Source organism: Electrophorus electricus, chromosome 2, assembly GCF_013358815.1.
Source record: "Electrophorus electricus isolate fEleEle1 chromosome 2, fEleEle1.pri, whole genome shotgun sequence".
NCBI lineage: Eukaryota > Metazoa > Chordata > Actinopteri > Gymnotiformes > Gymnotidae > Electrophorus > Electrophorus electricus.
In genome coordinates this window covers 13,780,681-13,807,199 of record NC_049536.1, presented here as the reverse complement: position 1 = coordinate 13,807,199, position 26,519 = coordinate 13,780,681, and the positions used below count along the sequence as shown (strand labels likewise).

Genomic DNA, 26,519 nt, shown 5'->3' with positions numbered 1-26,519 from the left:
GAAGTGGCTGTTATTAGCCTTTGTGTGCAAACCACGACACAGGAGTGTAAACATGCTCTGACGGTAAACTGGGTCTTTAGTTCGGTGATCAGGGCACGTGTTTGCCACCTGGAAGAGCCAGTTTGAGACTTTCGCTGCAGTCGGAATAACTGCTGGTTTTCTGCCCGCAAGAGTCCAGAAAACAGATAACAATGGCTCTGTGTCCTCGTGTGTGGGTTAAGCTGACCTACTGATTAACACGATGGTAAAAAAATAAACACCTAAAAACCCAAAGATGAAAAGCACAGATCAAAAAATAAAATGGAGGAAGAGAGTGTGCAGAAGTGTAAGGTGAGAGGGAAAGGGTGCGAGAGGGTGCTCGTGAGGAAGAGTGTGAGGCTGTGGTTTAGGATCTGCACAGGCCATAATGTATCCTCACGGGCCTGTGTGCCCTAGGCACAGAGAGGGGGGAGAGAAGGAAGAGGCCAGGATACATACGCCGCTGCAGGGCTGTGCTCTAAATTTAGTCTGCAGGCTTCACAGGGCCTTCATCTGTCCACACGTGACACAGGGGGATAAAATGAGTAAAGGCGTCTAAGAAAGTCCAGAGGCAGGCGGTGTATTATAGAAGCATGTTTGTAAGTTGCAGTTTAAGCGAGTTCGTGAGCGGGCTGAATCGTGAGTGGGTGAGTGTTGGTGTGAGCGAGCATGTGGTCCTTTGTTGTGTTGTGTGTGTGTGTGTGTGTGTGCGCGCGCGTGCGTGTGTGTGTGTGTGTGTGTGTGTGTGTGTGTGTGTGTGTGTGTGCGTGTGTGTATGCAAACTTACAGCCCTCATAGATGTCAGTTGGGATATGAACTGCTGTGGTATTGTATGATACCAGGCGCTTAAACGTTGGGTCATCTTTAAATTCTGTACGGTTCAAGCCGGTCTGAAGGTAAAAAGAACAGCATTAGAAAACCTCCAGACACCCACACACACACACACACTCTTTTGGGTGGCATCCAGTGACACTGACATACGTAAAAACCTTTCTTGACACACTTGATCCAGTGTTAACTATGTTGAGAATGGTCCACAATCTTTCAGCTGTAACCCCGTGGTCTGTAGTTGTAAACTTTACTGTAAACTGTAAACTTTAATGCACCTGTATGACAGATGCACCTAATAAACTGGCCAGTGGGTGTGGGTGCAAGATGGCTGTTTCGTGGCTGTTGTCCCTGATATGCTGTAAGACTGCACTAGTTGACCACACAGCATGATGTATTCAGACAACAGAAAACACACAGTGGGGCTTACCTCAAGTTTCGCATTATAATACCATGTGCTATTGATCTGCAAGACAAAATATTAAGGCAATAAATTATTTTTGGCCAAAAATTGTGACTCTGTTTATTTTTTTTGTGTAGTTGTGTAAAGCGGTTCTGCCTGTGCGCATGGACTTGGTTGTGTTGTGTAGTGCTGTGCATTCTGTGTGTATGGCTCCTGAAGAAACTCCACGCCCTGTGAAAGCTGACTGCAATGAGTGCATTCTTTCTGTGATGTATGGTTGCCCTGGAGTAAATCTTTGGTCAGTGCCATCTGCAACATCAGTCGAAACATGGCGACAGTAGCCGCAAAAACAGCCTGATTCAGAACATCTGGGGCAGTGGAAGGGGCGGTCCAGAGGGCATGCACAGGAAGCACCAAACACACTCCCGCACCCTCACACACTACCATGTACTGTTATTACACCTGCAGTCAGCAACATTCTTAAACAAGTACACCTGTGCATCCCCACACACAAGCACACAGGAGCACGCAATGATCAAAATACGCAGGGTGAAGAGCAAACCTTCCTGCGCCGCGTAACCAATCCGACCGCCATAATGTGTATTGATTTCCGCTACCAACAGTGTCAGGTTCGCCCGCCCTGCCGTCGCGGTTCCCACGGCAACGCTACTATGTTTATTTGCTTTGTTTCCTGGTTTTGTTTCCTCGTGCGTCCTCGTTTTGGTTTCTTTTGGTCCCGCCCCTAGTTTGTTTCGTTACCTCTTATTGTAATCACCTGTATCTTGTTAGTCTTTGTATTTAAGCCCCGTGTGTTCGCTCGGCCTTTGCGAAGTCTTGTCAACTCGGATTGCGTTTTTAAGTAGTTTGTTATCGTGTCTGGTTTATCGGCTCTGCGCGTGTGCTTTTGGAGTGCCCGCTTTGCCTGTTCCCCGTCTGTTTTGTCTTACTCCGCTGACCGCGTCTCTGGATTCCGTGTGAGGATACCGTATAGTGCAAAGGAAGGAGGAGCTGACGTGTGTGTGTGTGTGTGTGTGTGTGTGAGAGAGAGAGAGAGAGAGAGAGAGAGAGAGAGAGAGAGAGAGAGACGGCAGACATGAACGGCGTACAGACTTATTCAAATGAGAATCTTTCTGATTGTCACACTGAGTAATGTAACGACTCCTACTCACAGTTTAATGTCCTGGCACAGAACATACCAGGAGGCCAGTAGCAAATTAATGCTTGCAGCCAGTGCTATTTAGTTCCCATAAACATGTAATGTGGTATATAAATATGCTCCTTGTAATCTATGGGTGGTGGTAAGGGATGGGTGATGCTCTTATTAATGGAAAGCTATAAATTGACAGCCTACTTTATGAGGATGTTTAATATGAACGTAATTAACATGAGAACCACATTCCCAACATACAACACATCCATACATGCATGTTTTTATTTCCTATACATATATGTAGATTCTATGCATATAAATACCAACATGGAATAAGTATTTCCTAGCCCTAATCTAAAACTAAACCCCAAAATAAATGTTTTTGCCATTTAAATTCAAAAAGCGTGTAGCTTTTGTACAAATCACTTTATTCTGTCAGGACCACTTTGGAAAAACATTATAATCACTGAGGAGCAAAATGGCCTGGCACATACAGCACTGCACTGTCATATGAGTGATTTATTCAAACGGAGTGTAATGAGAATGGGAGGGACAGCCTCAGTGCCTCTCTCCCAGTTAACCATGGGTCCTTAGGGCACGTGTGTGTGTGTGTGTGTGTGTGTGTGTGTGTGCGTGCGTGTGTGCGTGTGAGAGAGAGAGAGAGAGAGAGATTAATGGTGTGAGGCTGCCAGCTCTGAGTGTCAGGTCTCTAATAAAGCTGCTGTCGGCTAGAACATAATGAGGCTCTCTGGCTGTGAGTTCCTGGATAAAGGCCAGTATAGGAGGTGTGATCTCACGTGACCCCACTGGCAGAACGTGAGGTACTTAGGGAAAGTTACAGGACAGAGAAAGTGCCCTGTCAGAGACTCGCACAGCAGCCCTATACGAGCTCCCACAGTGAGCTGAAGATTCAGACTAGCGTTCATGTGTGTACATGTGCCAGGATATGATGACCTAGCTGGTCAGGTCACATGTAGTGTCATGTAGTGTCATGTAGTGTGCCTAAACTCTCTCTCTCTGTCTCGCTCTCTCTCTCTCACACACACACACACACACACACACACACACAAATTACTCAGGCCACTGAGGAAATTGGACAGGATCATGGAGTTGTGCTGAAACTGAGAATTCTGCTACAGGTGCTGAAGACTCTCTGGAAGCACGGCATAACTCCTCACCAATCCTAGAGGGCTCCTTAAGCAAGCGCTTGATTAGAACAGTTTAAATGGATCTAGAAAAAAAAGAACAGACTGCCAAGGAAGCTGCCAAAAGCAGCTTCACAGATTATTCGTTTTCCTAAAAAAAAGTTTTCAAAGCATATTGCTTTTACTGATGTTAAAACCTTTTAAGGAATTCAACTTGATTTTTTTTTTCTTTTTCATTGTTTTTCTAGAGACTGCTTTTTCTGGGACGCTCTAGTGTCTAGAGTACAACACAGCCTTAATCCTGCTCAAGAGTAGTCTGGATCAGAAGTTCCAGCAGCGATACTGCTGACTACGCTTTTTGTTGTGGTTTTGCTACCCTTTCCTTCTCGCATGCACACAATCCAAGTCTTCTAACAATTTAACAATCCTTTTTTAAACTCGCTTCTCCTCTTCTACATGGAGTAATGTGGCTTTAACAGCTGAAATGAATTAGGAATTATCCCCATCACCTGGATTCAACCTGACAGTTTGTTTCAAGGAAACACTGTATGCACTATAAGTCTCTCTGAGCAGGGTCAAGCAAGGTCAAGTACTTGCTCATAATGCTATACGTGAATGTTGCGCTTTCCTGCAAATTCTGGGCACAGTGCATTATACTGCATTATACTGATGCAGCGCGCGCGCGCACACACACACACACACACACACACACACACACACACACAGCCGAAAGTACACCCCAGAACGAAGATTAACTTCCTTTTCTCCCTCTTTCACCTCTTTCTCTCTGTCTGTCTATTTTTCACAGATCTCCACTCAGAGACATGCGTGAATGAAGGAAGGAAATTTTAATAGAAAAATGTAAAATAATTCATATGGCAGAGTAGTCTGTGATTATGTCCTCCACTTTGCGAGAAAGGAGATGTGAGGAGGAGCAGGGTTCTCTCCCACCCTCAGGATAACACTTCCACTCAAACCTGCTGCCTATACTGCTACGATCCTCTGATTCATGTTGTAATACATAATCTTGTCCATAAATCAGACATAACCCTATTAAAATGACTCAAGAGTTTAGACGAGACCCGATAGAAAAATCCATAAAAGGCAGGGCATTTCTTTAAAAACTTTACTAAGGATAGATTAGCCTCTAATCTAAAGGACAATTCACGGTGTAACTATGAAATGGTGGCCATAAATTAAGATTATATTTCCAGGCAGGAATATATTGATGATCCAGATGACTCAGTGCATGTATATGTGCTTGTGTGTGTGTGTGTGTGTGTGTGTGTGTGTGTGTTTGCATTTACCACAATATCATCTCTCCACTGATGTTCCGCCTGGAGGTTTTCTGCAGCTGTCACCAGAGCCTTTAAACACAAGAAGAGAACAAAGCGTCACACATTGTTTCACAATACACACACAACGCACACGGGCGCCAACACTGCGCTCGCAACGCTCCCGCCGAGGAGCTAGAGCCGCCTTCAGCTCAGCCCCCGCCCACCCCGCGGAGGGAGGGCTGGCCTCGGCGTAACACGACGTCACGCTAAAATTAGGGCAAATGTGGCCTTGCCCCTCATCTCCTCTAATGACTAGGTTAATGGAAAGTGCCAGATCTAGAAACCATACGCCTAATTTCCCAGAGGAAATGCCGTATCTCGTTTCTCATTCTGTCAAACGAAGGCGGCGAAATTAGAAGGAAGGGCGGGGTTGCGAGTCCACAGCATCTGGGGTAGCAGCAGACGACACAGGGCAGTGTGGCAGAGGGCAGCAGGGATGGGCGTGTCGGCGGCGCGGACTAGGGCGTGGCTGTTAGAGCGCGCTCGTTGTGTGTTACTAGATAAAAGCATGGAGGGCAGATGGACGGTGATTACACAGTCACATTAGTTCCCCAGTAACTTCACCCTATGGCGGGAGTGACGAGCCGACAGGTGAGCAGTTGTGCCCTCAGCCAAAAAAACGACTCCAGTAGGCCTGTTGATGAAAGGTAACGCAGCTACAGAGGGTTTTGCCGGCACTGTTTTTAGAATCTGCATGAAATGGTGGACTTGAAGCAGGCAATCAGGCTTTACACAGTAGATTAATTAGTCTGGCTTCCCCTGTAATTTTATTAAGAAGATATGACCCTGTTATGACCCAATCGGGGAGGGGCTAAACATCCAAACTTACGTAAGCACATGTGGAAAAGCTTTGCCTATCGACTAAATTACCACATGCATTTTAGTAGGGAATTTAAAAAAAAAAACAAAAAAACAGTGATCACTGGTTAATAACACTGTATTATATAATCAGGCTTACTTCTCTTTACTGGACATCTCCAGAAGATAAAGGCTATAACCAGAAATGTGTTGCAAATATAAACACAGAGAGAGAGAGAGAGAGAGAGAGAGAGAGAGAGAGAGAGAGAGAGAGAGACAGAGAGAGAGAGAGAGACAGAGACAGAGCAGTAGGACTCTTAACAAATGTGTATAATATTCTTTGCCTGCTAACAAACTCTCCGCCCTCCAACTCAGCCCTCAACAGTCAAGTGTCCAACACTGTCCACACCAGCTCAGCTAGATAAACTGTTGCTATAACAACCCTGACGTTTGTGTCTCATTAGCGAGGACTAGGCTAATTAGGTGTCATGGAGCAGACTCCTGCTGCTACAGCGACATGAGTCATGCTTTTAAGGTGACATAGTGCAAGCTATTGATCAGCACAGCGTGCAAGTAGCACAACACAGACATCGGTACAAGCTCTCTCACGGTATATGTGTGCCAAGGTAAGAGTTACAGAATGTTGGTGTATATCTATCTGTATGAATAAAAGTCCCAACTCTTACAGACACTATATCATATGCAGAGGCTTTTTTTTTGGGGGGGGGGGGGGGGGAGCTAGTGTAATTCACACTATTAATATAATGGGTTAGGTTGGGTGGTGTTGAGCAGTGTCCCCTGCAAAGTTGACCTGAAACCTACACCACTGCACTACATATATAGCTGTCCTTGTCTATCGGCCTCTAGGACCACGTCCTGTGCTTCCCACATCCTACCATCTCATTAACTACACATACTGGCCATTCTGAAGGACATCCATTCAAGCTTTGGCAAACACACACACACACACACACACTAGTAATACCCTGGTGCTGACCAAAAGACCAAAAGATTGCTAAGGCACATTAATGAATTTTCATAATTTTCCTAAGGAATGTGGTTTAATTCTCTACAAAGGTTAAAAAAAACAAACAAACCAATGTAATAAAAGGTTAAAATGCTTTTTCTCTTTCTTTTTATGCAAGGCTGAAGTTCTCAATTTTATTAGGATATATTTTGTTTACATTGCAATATTTAATATTCCTTTTTGTTTTCCAATTTTTTTTTTCCCTGTTGAGGGGTGGAGTGAGTGAATGTGTGAGCATAAGACCAGTTCTGCTCAGTAGAGCAAGCCTAGCTTAATAACCTGGACATGAGCAGCACAGCGTAGTGCTGAGACACGTGTGGTCCAGGAAAGGAAGGGAGAGCTCTCACATCGTATCACTTCATCAGTGGATCACTGTATTATGGACCTTACTGAGTCCATGGGCAGACCTACTGCTGCTGTAAGCTGCCTCTCTTTATAGCAAAGCCAGTGGGACAGAACAGAGACAAAGGCAAAGAAAAGCAGACAGCTGAGATGACAAAAATGTCTTTGTGCGCACACACACACACACACACACACACATACACACAAAGGCTGGACAGAGGAATTGGTAGCTAATAATGAGGCTGAGAATAATGAGTCATGGCTGTCTGGTCAGTGGCATTCTCTCACCCCACCCCAGATCTCTCTTTCTCTCTCTCTCTCTCTCTCTCTCTCTGACACGTGGGCACACTCACTCGCTCTCTTTTCTCTCTCTTGTTCAACCCTGATTAAAAGGACTGTATTTGCACTGCCATAGGAAGGCAGTCTCTCTCACCAGCTGTTTGAACACTGTTTCACCCAACCAAACAGCAAGCCAGAGTCTACGGTGGCCCATCAGGCTATATACACATCTAATTCGGAAGACCTCCACAAACCGGATGGCACTATCGTCATAAGCAAGAACGCATACAGTGCAATAATGAGAATTACTGGCTCCCCGCGTAGCCTTAGTCAGGCTACTCCACCTCAGTCCCACACGCTAGAGTGAACCGAGGAGAAAGCACAGGCAGGAAGCTTCCCGCACATGCAGGACGCAGCCGGGACGCAGCCGGGTGGTGCAACCCAGGGAGAGCAGGCCTTATGTTTTGAAACAAGATGGACCCACTTGTACTCAACTTGCTGCTTGATAAGTCAGCACAGTTCATCATGCCAGAATGGCTCCAGGAATGACTTCTATTCGTCAGAATTTATCAAATTGTATTACGACCAAAGGACTTGAGCAAAACTTGTAAAGTTAATTCACCAAAGTTCATCTCTGTCTGGCAAAAGTAAAAAAATAAAATGACTCGAAAAATGTTAACTCTGATAATATTTTAAAATATTTAAACTGCTTATTCAAACTTTTTCAAATAAAAAAAAACAAATGTATAATCTTGGTTGACCATTAGCACAGAACTGCAGTTCTGTGCAGTTCTGTGTGTGTCTGTCATCTCCAGGTTCCTCTGTCATTATCACTGTGTGTGTGTGTGTGTGTGTGTGTGTGTGTGTTTGTGTGTGCGTGCGTGTGTGCATCCCCTTTACTGGGTGCCAACTGAAATGTGACAAACTGCCTTTGTACTAATGTTGCAACGCTTTAGATTATGTAGATATTATAAATGGGCCCTACTGTATATTATGTATACAGATAATGTAAGAGCACTGGATAATGTATTGTATATTATGTAGACAATGTAACGATACTCTAGATTACGTATTCTAGATTATGTAGCTAATGTAACAATGCTCTATATTATGTATGATAGATTATGTAGATAATGTAAAAACTCTATATTATGTATTCAAGGTTATGTAGATAATGTAAAAGAGCTCTAGATTATGTATGATAGATTATGTATAAGGTAAAAACTCTAGATTATGTATTCAAGGTTATGTAGATAATGTAAAAGAGCTCTAGATTATGTATGATAGATTATGTAGATAATGTAAAAACTCTAGATTATGTATTCAAGGTTATGTAGATAATGTAAAAGAGCTCTAGATTATCTATGATAGATTATGTAGATAATGTAAAAACTCTAGATTATGTATTCAAGGTTATGTAGATAATGTAACAATGCTCTATATTATGTATGATAGATTATGTAGATAATGTAAAAACTAGATTATGTATTCAAGGTTATGTAGATAATGTAACAATGCTCTAGATTATGTATGATAGATTATGTAGATAATGTAAAAACTAGATTATGTATTCAAGGTTATGTAGATAATGTAAAAGAGCTCTAGATTATGTATGATATATTATGTAGATAATGTAAAAACTCTAGATTATGTATTCAAGGTTATGTAGATAATGTAAAAGAGCTCTAGATTACGTATGATAGATTATGTAGATAATGTAAAAACTCTAGATTATGTATTCAAGGTTATGTAGATAATGTAACAATGCTCTAGATTATGTATGATAGATTATGTAGATAATGTAAAAACTAGATTATGTATTCAAGGTTATGTAGATAATGTAAAAACTCTAGATTATGTATTCAAGGTTATGTAGATAATGTAACAATGCTCTAGATTATGTATGATAGATTATGTAGATAATGTAAAAACTAGATTATGTATTCAAGGTTATGTAGATAATGTGAAAGAGCTCTAGATTATCTATGATAGATTATGTAGATAATGTAAAAACTCTATATTATGTATTCAAGGTTATGTAGATAATGTAAAAGAGCTCTAGTTGTATTTGCTGTCTTTGCAATTGCTTAACCACAGCGATCCAAATAACACCGAGAAATGTCATAAGAAGACACTGAAGACGGCAATGCACCCGAGGCTCTTAGATATGACTAATGTTTTCTCATTAGTTGATTGTATCCTTAAGAACTGGGTACAATCAACGGATGTTTAAACCTTAACATCTGTGTGAAATTTGTATTTCGCTGTTGTGACTGGAGTTTTGTGTGAAGAAACATATTTCATTTAGGCAGAAAGAGTTGAGGAGATCTTCAATTTATGTGTATATGGAGAGTATTTTCTAAAGTTTTACAGAAAGATAACTAGAGTTGACTTTAAGATATAAGTATATGCATTCGTGGTTGCAAATCCAGTCGCCCCCCCCCCCCAACTTTCTCTATGCTGAATCACTAAAGCCATTATTTTTAAACTCACTTGACCTTCATTGGACAATTACCGTCAAGTCTATATTCAGTAACTAATTTCTGCTCATGGAGAAAGCATCAGAATGGGATGAAAGGTCACATAAAGCAGGCATATGCAAATCTCCAGCCTCCTGGTGTTTGTTTTTATTAGCGCCCTTCCTCCCTGGCCTATGGCAGGGGGTCTCCTTCTGTATAGGGAATAGACAGATGAAAGGATAAGGAATATGGATCTCAAGCTCTTAATGACCTGTTGTAACACTTGGTGTAGCGACGTCCCAGAGACAAGAGCAGGCAGACTTCACGGCGACGGCCCTGCGGGGGAGGGCAGCTGTGTAATTACCCAACCTTACCCCATCACACTTCAAATGAAGCTGAACTACCACCTGTTCTCTTTGTCTAATGCCTCATTTGCTGTTGTACATTAAAACAAGGTAGGATGGTGAAGATCTTTAGAAGGTGCTAAATGGTGAAAAGTTTTCATTATACCTCTTTTCGGTACGAGAAAGGAATTTGTCCTTTTATGGAGCCAATGTGTCATAGTAACCCAGTGTCATAGCAACCGGCAACCTATGAGATCTACGCAGAGCAATGGCGATGTCTGTGGCACTTTTTTACAGTACACGAAGTAGCATGTAATGTGCAACAGGACAATACAGGAAAATACTGATTTACTTATTTTATACTTAAATGGTACTTTTTTTTTGCATTTTCCATACATACTTGACATGAATTTGTTTTGCAACTTGGGCAGCTAAATAAAGCCAAATCAAGATGATAGGATCCAAATGGAGAGATTACTTGGAGCAGAATGATCAGTGATGGACAAGCGGAGCCGGTTCCATGCGTTTCATGAGCTCAGAGCATCCCACAAATCAATGAATAAAAGCCTAGCACACACACACACAGAGAGAGAGAGAGAGAGAGAGAGAGAGAGAGAGAGAGAGAGAGAGAGAGAGAGAGAGAGAGAGTCTCTTCCAAAATCTATAGTGACCTTTATCCTCAAATACCCACAGAGTCAAAACATCTGAGTGCTTTAGGATAATGCAGTCTGATGTCATACCCTTCTATGTCCCAAACATCAGCATTCCCCACCCAAGACACTGAGTGGCTAATTTAATGGAATTCCCAAGGTGGAGCTCTCCTTTCTCAGATGCAATCAGCAAACTAAGAGTTTTATGGCAACAGAACAAGGATGTTTGAATGCACATAATTCAGGCATTTGAGGTTTTTCTACGATATTTGTGCACCTCATGCATGCTCAGATTTCTAGGTGTCTACATCTTTCTCTGTCCATCTTTCTCTTCTCCGATTGCATTTTTATCCAATCCATTACCTGAAACAAGAAACATCAGCATTCAGCAGCTCTACAACACTGACCACACTATGTTGTGAATGACCAGAGGTTGTCAAAGCAAAGAGAAGTGTGTGAAGCACTGAATGTGTGGCATTTAATATATTGCAGACACATATTCCTGTGACTAATGAGTTAGTAACGCTTGTCGTACAGGGCAAAATGCAACACTATGAGCAGCATACAATTAGCACCTCGCCCAATACATTTAGTGTACGCGTAGTTTTCTTTTTAACTGAATGATGTGGTTGCAAATGATGCCCCTCAGAATACGTATGTCTCCCAAAATGCGTGTAAAGGTGCGAGTGCAAATGTTTCCAAGGTTGTTTGCGCTACAGTCTGACGCTACAGCAGGACGAATGACCCGCTTAAAAGCTTTGATGTTATTAGCTTTTATCACTAAACCCTACTGACCCACAAATTTACTGCAGAGCACACAGTATGAAGAGAGTTGAATTATTTATTACACAGATAGGCGCTAATCTACGATAGAAGACAAAGGGAGGTTAGACCGAATGTGACACACGCACTTCCACAGAGAAAGATCATTTGACTCCACTCGTGGAATCCGCATGCTTACTAATACTTATGGGTTTCGTATCTTCATGAACATGTATGGTTCTGCTTTGCGCATTACCAATGAAGCTCCACTTTTGCCAATTGAGTGCTTATCTCACCCCTCCGGAACAGTCACTCTGTTTTACAAACCAGTTGCGGGGAGGTTGGGAGGGGGGCTATTTCTGTGTTACTGTTACAAATGATTGAGCCTGTGAGAAGTCAGTCAGTCTTGCTGGAACATTCCATATCTTAAGGATGATTCACTGGCTTGCCTCGGAATAAATGTATTTAGCGGAACGTTTAGTCTGGGATTGAGTAGACTTCATTTGCTGGTTATAATTTCTTAAGGAATATACACTCTCATTTCTCATTAAGTACAACTTCCTATAAGTATAAATAACAGGCTGCAATACTGGTTTTGGCACCACAGTTGTGCACTGAAATAACTGAACATAGCACCACAGTATACACAAAAACATTTTGATTCATAAAGTTCCCTTCTATACAGATCACGTGATGTGTGTTTGAACTATGGTGTGTGTGTGTGTTTAAACTTTCCATAAAATGGAAAACTGTTTACCCTGGCATAGTTTGTTAAATGGGACTGACCTACTGTGAACCTCTAACTGTGAACATCTAACTCATTAACTCATTAATATTCATGACACCGAAATTTACACACACCAGCCCACGATCTAGCCCAAGCAATATTAACATGGACCTATACAGCCGACTGTGTAGGTCCATGGAGGTCCTAATGAAGTAAAACAGCTTCTGTATGCCACATCAACTCAGCTCTCCCAGTTGTAGCGATTTATTGTGACGTGTTGTTTCTGTGTGCGCAATTACAGTACCTCACTGTAAATCGTCCAATCAGAGCAATGCTCATGAAAATATTCATGAGCCCACCAAAAATGGGAAAACAGCTTGTTTCGTTCTAGGGCCAAATCATACGGTTGTAAATGGGTCGTAAAGCCGCATCAGGGCATTTTTCACGCCAAGTCACATACCTGCTATGTAAACAGAACAATTTAAAATACTGGATAAATGCATTCTGTGGCACTTTTAACGCACTGTGCTCATATTATCTCAGTCTCAGCCCTTATTGTTATGTGTGGTGAGTGTCTGCCAGTGAATGCAGGTTAACACATCTCAACCCTCCTTCTGAGAAGATGCATGAGGGGTTGCTTACAGCAGTGAAATATTCCACTATCAGCAGTGTTTATCAGCCATATCCCCCACATACAGAGAGAGAGAGAGAGAGAGAGAGACAGAGAGAGAGAGAGAGAGAGAGAGAGAGAGAGAGAGAGAGAGAGAGAGAGAGAGAGAGAGAGAGAGAGAGAGAGAGAGAGAGAGTGTGTGTGTGTGTTCAGTGTTTACAGTGGCACACTCCAGAGGCAGTGATCTGCAGGCCTGCTTACAGAAGCACAGCTCTAATGATATTTAGGTAGGTAGCTACGAAACAGCCCATAGGGTGGCCCATCCATCTGCTGCTGCTTTATCTGCCATGTCAGAGCGGTCTGGGAACACAGACAGGGGGACACAGAGAAAAGGAGCGAGGCTAACAAAGAAGACCAATATAGTTCTTGTGTTTTTAGACCTTGTTTTCTCTGCTGGATGGATGCAAAGATATATTTCACTCTTTCTGTCAGTCTCTCACTTTCCAACTTATGTTTCTTTATCACATTGTGAGACAGTGTTGAGTCTAGCGAGCGTTATGTTGGTGCTGCAGGACAGGCTATGCTGGGCTGAGTGGGTGCTTCTGTTCTTTTCTTTTGCTCTGTTCTTTCTTATGTCCTTCTTGTTCTCTTGCTTCCTTTGGGCTTTTTTTATTTAGGCACGTTTGGTGGTATGGGGCAAAATGTATGGTCCTCTTAGATGTTGGTAGCTCTTATAAACATTAGTTGCTATTTGTGTTGCTGTTTTCTTTGTCATTTTTAGGAGGTCCGTTTTTTTTGTTGTTGTTGGTTTTTTTTTTGTTTGCTTGGGGCAGTCCACAACCATATTAATGAGGAATGTGTGGTGAGTGGGAGGTGCTTGAGAAAACTCAAATCAACTTCATGTTTTCAGCGAAGTTTCAGTTCCTCATCACTTAGTACACCATTGTGAACCGCCCCCATTACACCCAGGTAGAGCACCCAGACAGCCACTGATGCCACTCCTTAATCAACTTAACCTGACTATCAAACAAGCAGTCTAATCCAATCCCAGCACTCACTGTGAACCAGTAAAGCACCTCCATGCGTGTACTTGCAAGAGAGAGTGAAAAATGTCCTTTTCCTCATTAATGGGTATGAAGACATAGAGAAACAATGAAAAGTGAGAGAAAAAAAAGAAGAAATGGATAGAAAGACCCTACTGAAGGTGCTCTTAAAGTTGGATTCAGTGAATGCAGCCTCATGGTGTGTGTGTGGGGGGGGGGGGGGGGGGGGGGGGGGGAATGGGGATTTGTGTGCGGATGTGGGTGTGCCTGAGTGGATGTGTGCGTATTGGGGAACAACAAAAAAAAAAGGATGAAAGCAATTTTCTAAATTGGTTTAAACGAGGACAGAGAAAGCACTTGGACCAAGCCTGAAGGCCATTACCTCCAACAATAGGGGCGGAGTACTCTGGAACCACACCACCCTCCCAGGCTTTCAGCTCTGGTGTGACTGCGGCCCCGAGTAAATAACGGCTAACCTCAGGGCTGCACGCCTGCTAGTCTGTGCATATAAAAGCGAGCGAGTTAGCGAGGGAGAGAAAGATGAAAGGTCAATACTTTCATTTAGTCACCAGGGTGAGCTGTTGGTGACGTGTTTGAATGCTTGCCAATAAAAGCACCTTCTCCCAGCCTGGAGCATACATTATTCTAACTAAAGAGGCAGACACACACACACACACACAGGTGAGATCACACCAGATGGTGTTTTCTTTGCTGCCTGAGCAAACTGTGCATTTACACGCACTCACGCTGTGAGCCTCCACCGTCACATTAGTGGGAACGTCACAAATCTGGCTGAGCAAAAGAGCTAAAGGTCTGTTCCTGTCTCCAGCCTAATCACAGAAGTGGTGCTGGCAGAGGACCCCCTGCTCTAGCCATGCCTGTTACCACAGTCACCCCAGTGCCCATCGATCCGGACGACAGCCGCCTGCGGCTTCTAATTCAGTTACAATGGACTAAATGCTCAGACCGCATTAATGGAGGGGATAAAATGACCTGTATGTCATTTTTGTAAGGCCGGTATGAGCCCCGTATGTCTGCCAAGAAGGCAGCAAATGCAGATGTAAATGAAACAAAGTCAGCACCAATTGGGTTAGAGGTTCTTAGGCAGATTTTTGATTTTTTTTTTACTCAAATAGTTTTTCTGTTTTCTGTTTTTTTAATGTAGTCTTTCTAAACAGGTATGAAACCTTGAGAGGAGCGAAAAAGATGACAAGTACACTGTCGCTACGCTGAAGGCATTCTCACCAGTCAGAATTTTAGACATAAAAAATAAACATTCTAGTGCACATGAGACTGAACTGTGGGGAAGCAAAAACATGTGGTTCAAGCAAGAATAAAGTTGTCCTACTTAAATCATGGACATAGACACGATGTTTATGGACACTGCCTAGTTAGTCATACACTACGGCTACCAAGCCCACTGAAAAGCCTGTCATTATATCAATTTATATCAATGAGTTTAATTAATTTAATTATATCATTGAGTTTAAATAATTTAATTTTTTATGTGTATTATATTTGAATACTTATATTTGCTGTCTTTGCAATTGTTCAACCACAGCGATCCAAATAACAGAGAAATGTCATAAGACACCGAAGACGGCACCCGTTTCACCCGTATGCACCCGTATCAAGTATATTCAGACACTTGGATATTTTCAAGCATGCAACAGCTGTTTAACTACTAGTTCTGTATGAAGCACAGTGCTGTACTTAGCTCCTTGCTGGAATGTTTGCTCCACCTTTAACGGTGCAGCAGTTGTCTTCTTATTCAAATGTTCAGTTCCACCTTAAATCACTTTTTTTTTTCATTGCACCATTTAAGGTGGCACAGAATACACAAATAAAAAGCCAAATCAAAATGAGAAATATAACCTATAATCCAAAAGACAGATGTTTCCTGACAAGCCAAACACATCATATATATCACATCATATATATGATGTGTTTGAATTAATGAAGGCAGCAAGGATTCTTCTTGACCAATTAACACCCACCTGCACCCCTTCACCATCTTCACCATGATTCACTCGAAAGACAACCTTCACATTCAGAGTGGCAAATGCATTAATGTAACGCTAAATGCAATGTAAAGGTTATGCCTGTAACTGTTACCTGTGACACCTGTCTATTCTTTAGTAGTGTGTTAGCCATTAGCTTGATCGCCCCTTGAGCTTGGGCAATGTTTTCATTGTTTAGATGGATTCAGGTCAGCACTGCGTTACGTCTGTCCGATCGGGTGTGAAAAAGCGCTCACCTCCAGAGCCTTGGAGCGATTGGCCAACAGTCTCTCGATGTTGTGCGCGGCATTGGCCACTAGCTGCTGAGCGTTGTTGTGTTCCACACTGTAGCTTTTCTTGTGATTCTGGAAAATCTGCGAGCGAGCGCGGGACAGAATGGAAGGGAAAAACAGAGCGCTGATGTTAACAACCATTCATGTCCTTGTTTTCCCTCTCACATTTGTTTCACGTTTTCTTTGAAAGAAAGAGGTAAGAATTCTAAATTTCTGCATTGTCAAAGCACTGACCAAATGTAAAATATGCTACAAACCCCAGTGAGACATTGTTTTTACATTCGCTTAATGGTCAAATATGCTTATATAGGATCTCAAAGCTGTTCATCAGCAAGTGATGAATTGTGGATTAGTCTTAAATACAGTTATAGCCCAACAAAAATGACCAGCTGATTAATATATAATACTACCCTAACAATACTAACATCACAACAACACAATGCTGAAAAATGTATCTCTTTATCACATAATGTTTCAGTCAAATAGCCAGTTATTTAACAGACAGGGGGGCTTTAATCATCTGACACTAAACTTCCAGAAAGCCCGGAGTCCCCATGTATTATTGATGCTCTTAACCGCAGGGCGTCTGCTAGGCCTTGATCCTGAGTCATGGGCATGCTGGGTAGGGATTCTCAACATGACATCACAAACAGACATAACTGCCTCCTCATTGGACAGCGCAGGGAGCCTGAGGCAGAGCATCGTGTCCAGCTCTTATGCAGAGAAGTGCTGGTAGGCATGACAAGCTGGCCGGTCTGCCACCTAAAGGCTACTGAGAAGCAACTGTACTACTGTTTTTGCCGTAAATAAAACCCCCACCTTCATAGGATTGACTTCTATTTCCTGTCGTACATTATGTGTCTGCCAATGAGCAGTAAAGCAGTGCGGATGGGATGGTTTGTCTCACCTCGGTGAGCCGTGCCATGCCGCTCTCGGCATTAATCAGCTGCACAAAGTCCTCCTGAATCTGATCCGCCCACTCCCGTGCTCTGGGAACATAAACAACAAATCAGATTCATTTAGCAATAATCATAACCAAGGTTAATGGGCTGTGGTAGCTCAGTGGTTAAGGTCCTTGTGATTGGAAGTTTGCAGGTTCAAGCCTCACCAATGCCAAGTTGTCACAGTGGGGCCCCTGAGCAAGGCTGTTAACCCTCAATTGCTTAAGTTCTACTCAGTGATAATTATAAATTGCTTTGGATAAAAGCAGCAAGTCGATATAATCAACCATGTCAAGGCCTCTATATCTGTGCTGTTCTGTTTTTATCCAAAAGCAACTTCCAATTCTCACTGAACACAGTTTGAGCAATCGAGGGTTAAGGGCCTTGCTCAATGGCCCAACAGTGGCAAAACAGCTTTGGTGGGGCTTGAACTGGCAACCTTCTTCTGGATACAAAGCATGTGTCTACTGTAAGATTACACTGAGGCTATGTGAGGAAACATTCTTGTGTCCACTGTAAGATTACATTCCACATAGTATATGTTCTAAGCATTTCAAGCTCATCTCACATTGCAAAATTACCTTAATGTTCATTGACTATAAAGCACAGATAAAGTGAATATATACACCAAATTAATTAACAATTTTTAGCTTGAAACATTTTTAGTTGAAATACTTGTGCTTGTATTAAAGAGAGCTGAATATCTGCCTTATAGTCATGTCCAATGCCAATTTTCTTTTACAAGTATCACCTCTAAATGTTCCATCATACATTTCATGGCAAGTTGACACTTGGCAGTGACACTCTACCCAATGCACCCAGAGATGTTCAGGAAAATGTGTTTATTTTCCCACTCTTCCAGAACTTGCTGCATGCAGTCAGAGGTGTGGGATGCCAGGGAATGCTGCAGACCACAGGTGCACACAAAGGGTTGCACTGGAGTTGGTGGCTGGTGAATGCATGCAGAGGGAATCGAGCGAGTGAACATGGGAAAGAGGGAGGAGGTCACAGGACCTGTGCCACTCTGGTCAACAAACACTGTTCACTCTATATCGGCTTCCTCTAGCTCGGCTGCGGCTAGGTTTCGGCGGGTGTCGCTGGCTATGATACGCTAGCGTGTATCAAACACCGTATGTGTTCTAATATGCAGTGGGCGACAGCACTGGAGTCAGTGAAAAGAGGTGGGGGATCACACCCCACACCAAAAAAACAACATATGTTCTGCAGTCCTCTACAACCAAATCTCACTACTCTGTTGCAGTGATACAACACAGATGTGGATCATAATAATGTATAAGACCATAACAAATCAGAACGTGATTACGAGCTGTTGTACTTCACAGATTATCAAACTTTGAACTGAAAAAAAAAGCATTCTTAGGAAGACTTTAGATGATTATAGTGATCCTAAACTTCACAATACTCAACTCGAAATGAGTATAATGAATCTGATCATCTCTTAACCCCTAATATTAAATGTTCCTGTGCTGAACATAAAGGAACCTTTAAGTACTGTCAAGTTTCTCTTCTCTCACTTCTGGGATGTACAGTCAAACCTGTTGCCCTGACGTGCACTCCCTACAAAAGACAAGTAGGGAGCAACTTGGAACACACCGGACACCCCTCAGCACTCAGCCCACTTACTATTTTGAATTCTGAATGTGACTCTAAGACAGCAGCCTCAGTTCATCAAAGTCAAGGAGAGAGCACTGGATGGTAAAAGGAGTTGACAGGTGAGAATGGAAAGATAGGCATGGAAGCAAATCCATATTGTATCCACGCTGCTGTCACAGGCTGACTGCATTTCAAGTGACAAGAAAACCCAATCTTCCTCTGTCTCAACTGGAACGCGTATACGCTCAATAGAACGGACAGGTGCATAAGGGGAAGTTCGCTTGACACGGGAGCGTGTCTGGGTCTTGCTGAGTCGGTGTGGAGGGTGAAACTGGACTCATGCAGTGCTTTGGCATTTAAAAACGCTGTAAGCTGAGAGCCGTGAGGTGAATGTTGAACATGCGTGGGGATGTATATTTAGCCACTCGCCAGCCTCAGCTACAGATTGGTCCTGGCTCAGCACATTTCTGCATTGTGAAAATATTAGAGCAGTCTACTGTTTAAGACTGTATTACACACACACAGAAATCACACACACACATACACATACACACATACACACACACACGCACACACACACACACACACACACACACACACACACACACACACTCACACACACCAACCATCTGGCCAAAGTCCTATAAAGAGAGTGTGTGCCAGATGATGTTTTTCTTGCAGTGCAGATTCTTTTGTTTTAGACAAAAACATCAAAAATAAACACATGGCTGTAGAAAACATAAAATGTCAAATAGTCAGTGCAAAGTTACCAATGTCTCATTTTTACTGTGTGTTGAGCATTACTATAGTCATAGTCTGATTTTCTCATTGCTTGCTACATGTTCTTCTCAGTAAATGCTCACTTTACCAATTCCGAGTTATTCCTTAGAACACTACATCAACGAGAACAATCTGAGATCGGTCACTGTGCTTACGGGGCACATGCAAGAAATTCATATGGATCCTCAGTGAATATTGCAACATAAGGTAATAAGGTCTCATGTTTTCAAATAATGATAAAAAATAAAATAAAACAATAATGATGCTGTTCTGAGCAGTACTGAGGCATGACATATGATGACACTGCACCTAATCTAATTCTAATCTAATGTGGCTGCAAACAACCATGTGCATAATTTGGATTTCCTCCATATACATACTATAATTATTCTCCTTTATGTACTTTATAACAAAAGCAGCAGCCTGTTATGCCCTCAAGTAGCTACTAAACATAAAGTTCATTAACTGTTTGACCATTTCATTTGAAACTATTTTTTTTTTGCAGTAATTTTGAGATTAAAATAAACTATACAGCTAGGAGTCAAAGCCTTTTCATACAGGGCTATACCATTTAGTGGACCATTATAGTAAATCCCAGTATAGTATTGTATTTTATGACATTATCAAGGCGATTCTATGCAAGTCTTCACTTGCAGCTTGTACTCAGATAAACAGTCTGACAAAAAGAAACTGGCCTTTCCCTGTAGAAAAACTTTCAATGATCTAAATGTCTTCAGTAACATATTCTGTTAAAAGGCATTATAAATAGTAGCTATATATTTCACTAAGAATACATTTTAAAGACTTTTTAAAGTTACTTTATTAGCACTTCATTAGTATTAGAGGTGGAGCCAGGTATAGTATTTAATTTTGCAAGCTAATGGAGTTCACGTTCCCATTTTAGCCCTGATTTGCCACAGTGTTAATTTAACTATTTTAAGGAAATTCAACCACTTGCACAACAGGTACCAAATGTTCGACTTATCATTTCAAAAGCACTATCATTTTGGCCAAAATGGATATGCATTTTTCAGTCTGAATGTGGCATTATTAAATAGAATTGTACTCTGTGAATACTGCATTTTCAAAAGGTTGCATGCACTGAATTATGATAATCCTTTTAGCATTCTGAATATGTTCCCAAGTTACTTATATTGAAATTATGCAGTTGTGGTCAAGTAAAAATGCCAGTTAAATGTACATAATTCTTACATTTCACTTGATAGTTTGAATTTTGTAATCTCCATAATGAAATGCTGCATGCACATGAGTATGAACTGACATAAAAAATATATATTTTATATGGCCCTTCGATGTAGTGTGTGAAATGTTTCATTGAGAAGCATAAACATGCACAGAATATGGAATATGGAGTTTATGAGACATGTTTGAACAACTGATTTTGATGGATTTCCCTCCATTTCTTTCCATTTACAAACCTAAACCATTTTAGTACTGCAGTCATAGAAGAGGAAGCGCATGAGGAGAAGGGCCGTTGAAGCAGGGGATGGAAAATGGAGATAACATCTTTCCCCAAAGGAAAGAAATGAAAGAAAGCGAAGCCCAAAACACTGTCGATTCATTGTTGTTAAACGAGAAATGGGAGATAAAAGAGAGAAAGATAGACAGATTTTATTTTCACCTGAGAGAGATGAGGTGAGTAAACACTGGTTGCATATTAAACTAAGCAATAGTAACAAACACCAGGACTAAACTGAGCGCAGGAGAGAGAGAGAGAGAGAGAGAGAGAGAGAGAGAGAGAGAGATGGCTGGATTGAGAAAAGAGAGAGACAGAGAAAGATGGATGAATGGATGGATGGATGGATGGATGGATGGATGGATGGATGGATGGGTGGATGGAGAGAATACAAAAGGAGAAGGCTGGATTGATTGAAGTGAGATGTGAGGAGTCAGTGTGTCCCCTGTGCTTGCATGGGTGTGAGAGCTTCCGGTGTGGAGTCAGTCTCACTAGATCTGCTAAGCCCACGTGTGTCTCAAACAGACCCATTTTATACGACATACTGTTCCTATTTCAACTAGTCCACATCAAAGCAGTCTTCTGTCGTACTCCCTCTCTCTCTGTGTCTCCATTTCACTTCCTGAGAAAGCCTGAAGAGTCATTCTTGAGTTTCCTGCCACACCAAGTCTGCAGTAGTTTTACTCTAGCCCAATGCACAAGCTACAAGTGCATCTGATTCCTATGCAGGAAGCTTCAAACCACAAGGGAGACTTAAGTATGACTGACACAGACAACCACAGCAGAATCCCCATCTCTTTCCTTTCTATGGTAGTGAGAGAGGCTGCCTGTCCTGTAGAGGAACTCTGAAGTCCCAGGGGACCCTCATTATGGTAAAACGTGGAATCAGATAAGGATGGATGACCAGCTAATTAAATCCCTTTGAGACTAGGGGCATGTCATGGTGTGACACTTAACTGATCAGAGTCATTCCATAAAGTATCATATGACAAGAACCTTTTGGGAAGACTGACACATTAACTACTGAACTCTGGTCCTCCGTAAACTCCATATCAAATAGGATTGATGGCCATGAGGAAACTTCCTATTTTTTCATACGTCCACCTCCCAAAGTGACACTATAACCAAGTTGGAGTCGTCTCTGCAAACTCTTCGTGCAGCATTCAAATCGCGCGAAATGTGAATATTTTAAACAGCATGTGTCTATGTGGGATTCCAGGGAGGGCTGAGAGAGTTCACCTGACTGAATTCATCAGTCTGCTGCTACAAGAAGCTTACGTCAGCTGGAGCAGAAACTCACCCTGGAACATACACACAGGCCCCTTCTGGCAAACCTAAAAACAAGGAGCCCCCCACAACCCTTTGTAATTATTATGTCTCTCTATCAGACCTGTGAACTGGTTGTACAATCTACAAGAGAAACCTCACCCTTACTACATTGAGGGGAGACTTGAATTTTCCTGCTTTGACCAGTTCATTAGCCAAGAAGTTGGCTGAGTTCAACAAAGTTCAATGCCAGCTCCAGCATCACAGGAATCAGGCTCGAGATATGCTGCCCAGCAGAGCTGAGGGGTGCTTTGTACATTTGAGGACCAAGTGAGCACACAGGAGTTCATATACAAAGACCATAAGACATTCACTCTGGAAGCTAAAGGACATGAACAGCTACGTTTCTTCTTAAGATGATCATCGGTTATCCAGCATCGACTTACTAACGTGATATGAATTTTGTGGTTACATATACAACCACATTGTTTAAATAAATTTGCATTCAGATTCCAGAGTTTAAGATGCTTTCTTTATTGTGGTAGCTGCTATTATATTGTCATACTGTTAATGGCAGCTTGTTATTGGTGATAATTGTGCTCAGATAACATCAGCATAAGTCGTTTATCTTAACAAAATCAATGTAGAGTGGCTTGATTTGAGTCGGTATGGTCACCGTCTCCATGGTACCGTAGCTAGCAGTGGGTGTTTTTGTGCATTTGCAGAGCTGGAAGGGTGGGTTAGGAGTTGGGGAAGGAAATTGTTGATTTAAAAGGGGCAAGTTTTTAAAAGTATTTCCACAGTTGTCTTTTTCTTTTTGCACTTTTATTTATCTGTTGTTTGTAATTGCACTTTCCTCTAAATGGTGCTGTTTTCATATTCTATAAACAGAAATGAACCTATATATTTTTCTCACTAGGAGCACAAGGTGAGAACACTTCACTCCCATTCTTAAGTTCTTACACTGGCTACCAGTGTACTAAAGAGTTGACTTGAAGGTATTATTACTGGTCAATAAATCACTTCACGGTGTAGGACCAGCATATTTATTTGATATGCTGCAGAATTAACAGCCAAGCAGAACCGTTTTAGGTCATTAGGAACTAACCAGTTAGTCTTGCCGAGGGTAAAAACTAAGCATGGAGAGGCAGCATTTAGCTACTACATTTCTAAATGAAACCAGCTGTCGGAGGATGTCAGATAAGCTCCAACATTCGATGTTTTTCAACCAAAGTTAAAAATATCCCTATTTGGCCAGGCTTGTGGCTCTGGTTAAATATTGTTATGTCACTTCCTGTGCACTGTTATGTCACTTCCACTGTATGTTTAACTTTTAAGTCAAAAATGTTCATGTTTTGTTTTTATTTTAATTATTATTATTTTTATTTGTAATATTATTTCATTTATTTCATTGCAGTTGTGTCTGAAAGTTGCTATATAAATAATCTTGCCTTACCTAATGTCACGGAACGCTCGCCTCCCGCGAGGCACGTGCTTTGGCCAGCCATGTGCTGTAGGAGGACCTTCATTTGTAGCCATGCCTGCACACACCTGCACCTTGTTTGTCTGTGTATTTAAACCCAGGTCAGGGAATGCAGGGTCGTTGGCCATTGTTGCTGTAACGTGTTAATGTGGTGTGTTGTTGTTAATGATAATGTTAAATGTTATACTCATCATTGTTAGATGTTAGATGTATTTATCGTGTTCGTTTAATATCAATCGTTTCATGTTCGTGTCCTTTGTTTGTAACACGTGTGAGTGATTTGTGTCTTTGTGTTTGAATAAATGTACATCCCAGACATTGGAGTCTGTGCGTCCTGCCTTCACCCTGCAGCACTCGGGCCACCTCGCGTTACACCTAAATTAACCAATTATATGCAGTTAAATACTAAAATACCATATTCATACAGGAAACTCATCTAAATAAACTGGATCATAATAAACTTCATAATGGGTAAATGCTTCACAGTCCATTTAATACCTAATTTAGAGGGTCTGCAAGCTAACCATTTACTGCTTCTAGTGTTATAGCAGACCCAGGAAGAAGGTATATTGTGTCATTGAAAGAATTCGTTTAGCTGATATCTATGGCCCCAACTGGGACAATGAAAACTTGTATTGTGACATTTTTGTCAAACTTCCAGATCTGACCTTGTCACAAATTACTGGGGCAGATTTCTATTGATGGCTAAATCCAAACCTTGACAGACCGTCCACTAAACGTTTACACCATCTAAATCTGCCAGGGCCAATGAAACACTGATGAGTCACTTTGGATTACCTGATCGATGGCATCTTCACATAACATTTTTCCTTTTCCTCAAATGTTCACCATACATTTACTCACATATATTATTTCCCTATTTAGAGACTAGGGCTTTTATCACTGGTTCAAGATTATATGTACAATGGCATAGTCTTATCAGAGCATGCCCCCTCTGAAAAAGACAATAACACCATTATGCCTTAATATACGATTGCCATCAGACAATAGGTTTGTCAAGTTCCTATCTGAGTAAGTTGTCTTTTCAAAGTTTCGTTTTTCATTAGTTTTATTTCATTGTCTTTTTATACTTTTAAAGGAAACCACAGGGCAAATTATTTCCTGTACAAAGCATGAAAAGGATAATCCCTGAGCTCACTCACCAGATTTCGTGTGTTATGAATTCTGCCAAGCCCACTAGGTTTGCCACACACAGATTCTCCCACTCCAGGGAGACTCCCCGAGCAAGATGATCACCTTCTCCTGAATACTAATGTGTGAAACCTGTTCCTTTCTAATTAATCACTCTCTGTCCTCTTATATAGATTCCCCCATCCTTGACTTCTTTGTGAAGTACTGCCATCATAGTATGCAAACTGAGTGTATTCTTCTCCTGTCTGCTTACGCCTCACTCCTAGCTCTTCGGTACACTCTGGACTCTGCCTACTGGTTCTGACCCTGGATTTGTCTGACTACTATCTGCTTAGTGATCTCCTGGTTACTAACACTAACCCTGCGTTATTCTCTTAGAACTATTCCTACATACCTAATCGGAATTGTGAAACTTATAAAGCCTTCCAAACTTGAATCCAAATGTACCTGTGACCTAGCGAACATTGCATTGCATTTTGTTAAAACTTTCTACATCCTCTGGCCTTTATACAAAGTACACACAAGTCTTCAAGCAGAGTTTGTTCTTTACTGCACAAACTATGTTGAAGAAATATTTTTTTAAATGAAGGTCCACCCAGTGTGAACATGGTGATGAAAAAATTGCATATTTCTTTGTACATTTCTGAAAATTGCTAAAAGCTTGGCTTTTTAAAAAATAAATTGGTTTTTTTTTTTGCACAATTAAGGTGCCTATCCTGAACAAAGGTCATTTTATTAAATTGAATTGAACATATGCCATCTTAATGTAATTTATACCTCTGCAACACATGATTATCCAGAAATCATTGTATCAATAGACACTCAGAGGACTTTTGACTATATGTGGATACCGTGTCTATGTTCTGGAAAAGTTTAACTTCCCACAGAAGTTCATAGTTTGGGTAAAACTCCTCTATTGTGACACACAAGCATCAGACAGCTCTAATAATATCAATTCTGACTATTTTCCCTCCCTGCTGAGCCCTTTGCTGTCACTGTTGAGGTCCAGTGATAACAAGAGAGGAATATTTAGGTACAAACAGAGATCTTTTATTTGCCAAGTTCTTTTGGTCTTTTGGTTAGTTGCACATGGTTTAACCTCCTGTACTCCTCTCCTAAAGCATCAGTTATCATAAATAAGATCACAAAGTGATCTTGTGCATCGAGAGGCACAAGCCAGCATTAAGTCCTCTTATGTTTACACTCACAATTACCTCTAAAGCCCAAGGCTATTCCATCATTTTGGGAAATGTGTAGTCGAAGAAAAGGTTTCTTTATTTGCAGATGATTTTGTTGCTTTACATTTCAGACCCATTGTCATTTATGACTGACGTTTTTCAATAATGACATACTTTCCATATCTTTTCAGATTACAAATTAAATCTTTTAAAGAGTGAATGTTTAAACGATTTACTATGAATAGCCCTGACCATTCTCTTCCATTCAATAGTATAAAATCTGGTTTTAGATACTTAGGCATTAACATCACATGCACTTTGAAAGACCTCTATGTAAAAACTATGCTCTTCTTTTAACCAAACTCGAATCTGACCTTCTTAATTGGGGTACCCTACTTTTAACTTTAACTGCA

General features: G+C 41.4%; 1 protein-coding gene across 1 annotated transcript in view; it reads right to left on the bottom strand.

Annotated features, from left to right (window-relative positions):
* Positions 1-26,519, bottom strand: part of cacna2d1a (calcium channel, voltage-dependent, alpha 2/delta subunit 1a) — an 81,643-nt gene that overhangs the window by 45,469 nt on the left and 9,655 nt on the right. Inside the window, exons 2-6 of the mRNA XM_035534179.1 lie at positions 17,123-17,204; positions 16,180-16,296; positions 4,852-4,911; positions 1,277-1,312; positions 806-908 (exon numbers count right to left, since the gene is read on the bottom strand). Coding sequence (XP_035390072.1) covers positions 806-908; positions 1,277-1,312; positions 4,852-4,911; positions 16,180-16,296; positions 17,123-17,204 — 398 coding nt within the window. The remainder of the gene's footprint in view (positions 1-805; positions 909-1,276; positions 1,313-4,851; positions 4,912-16,179; positions 16,297-17,122; positions 17,205-26,519) is intronic.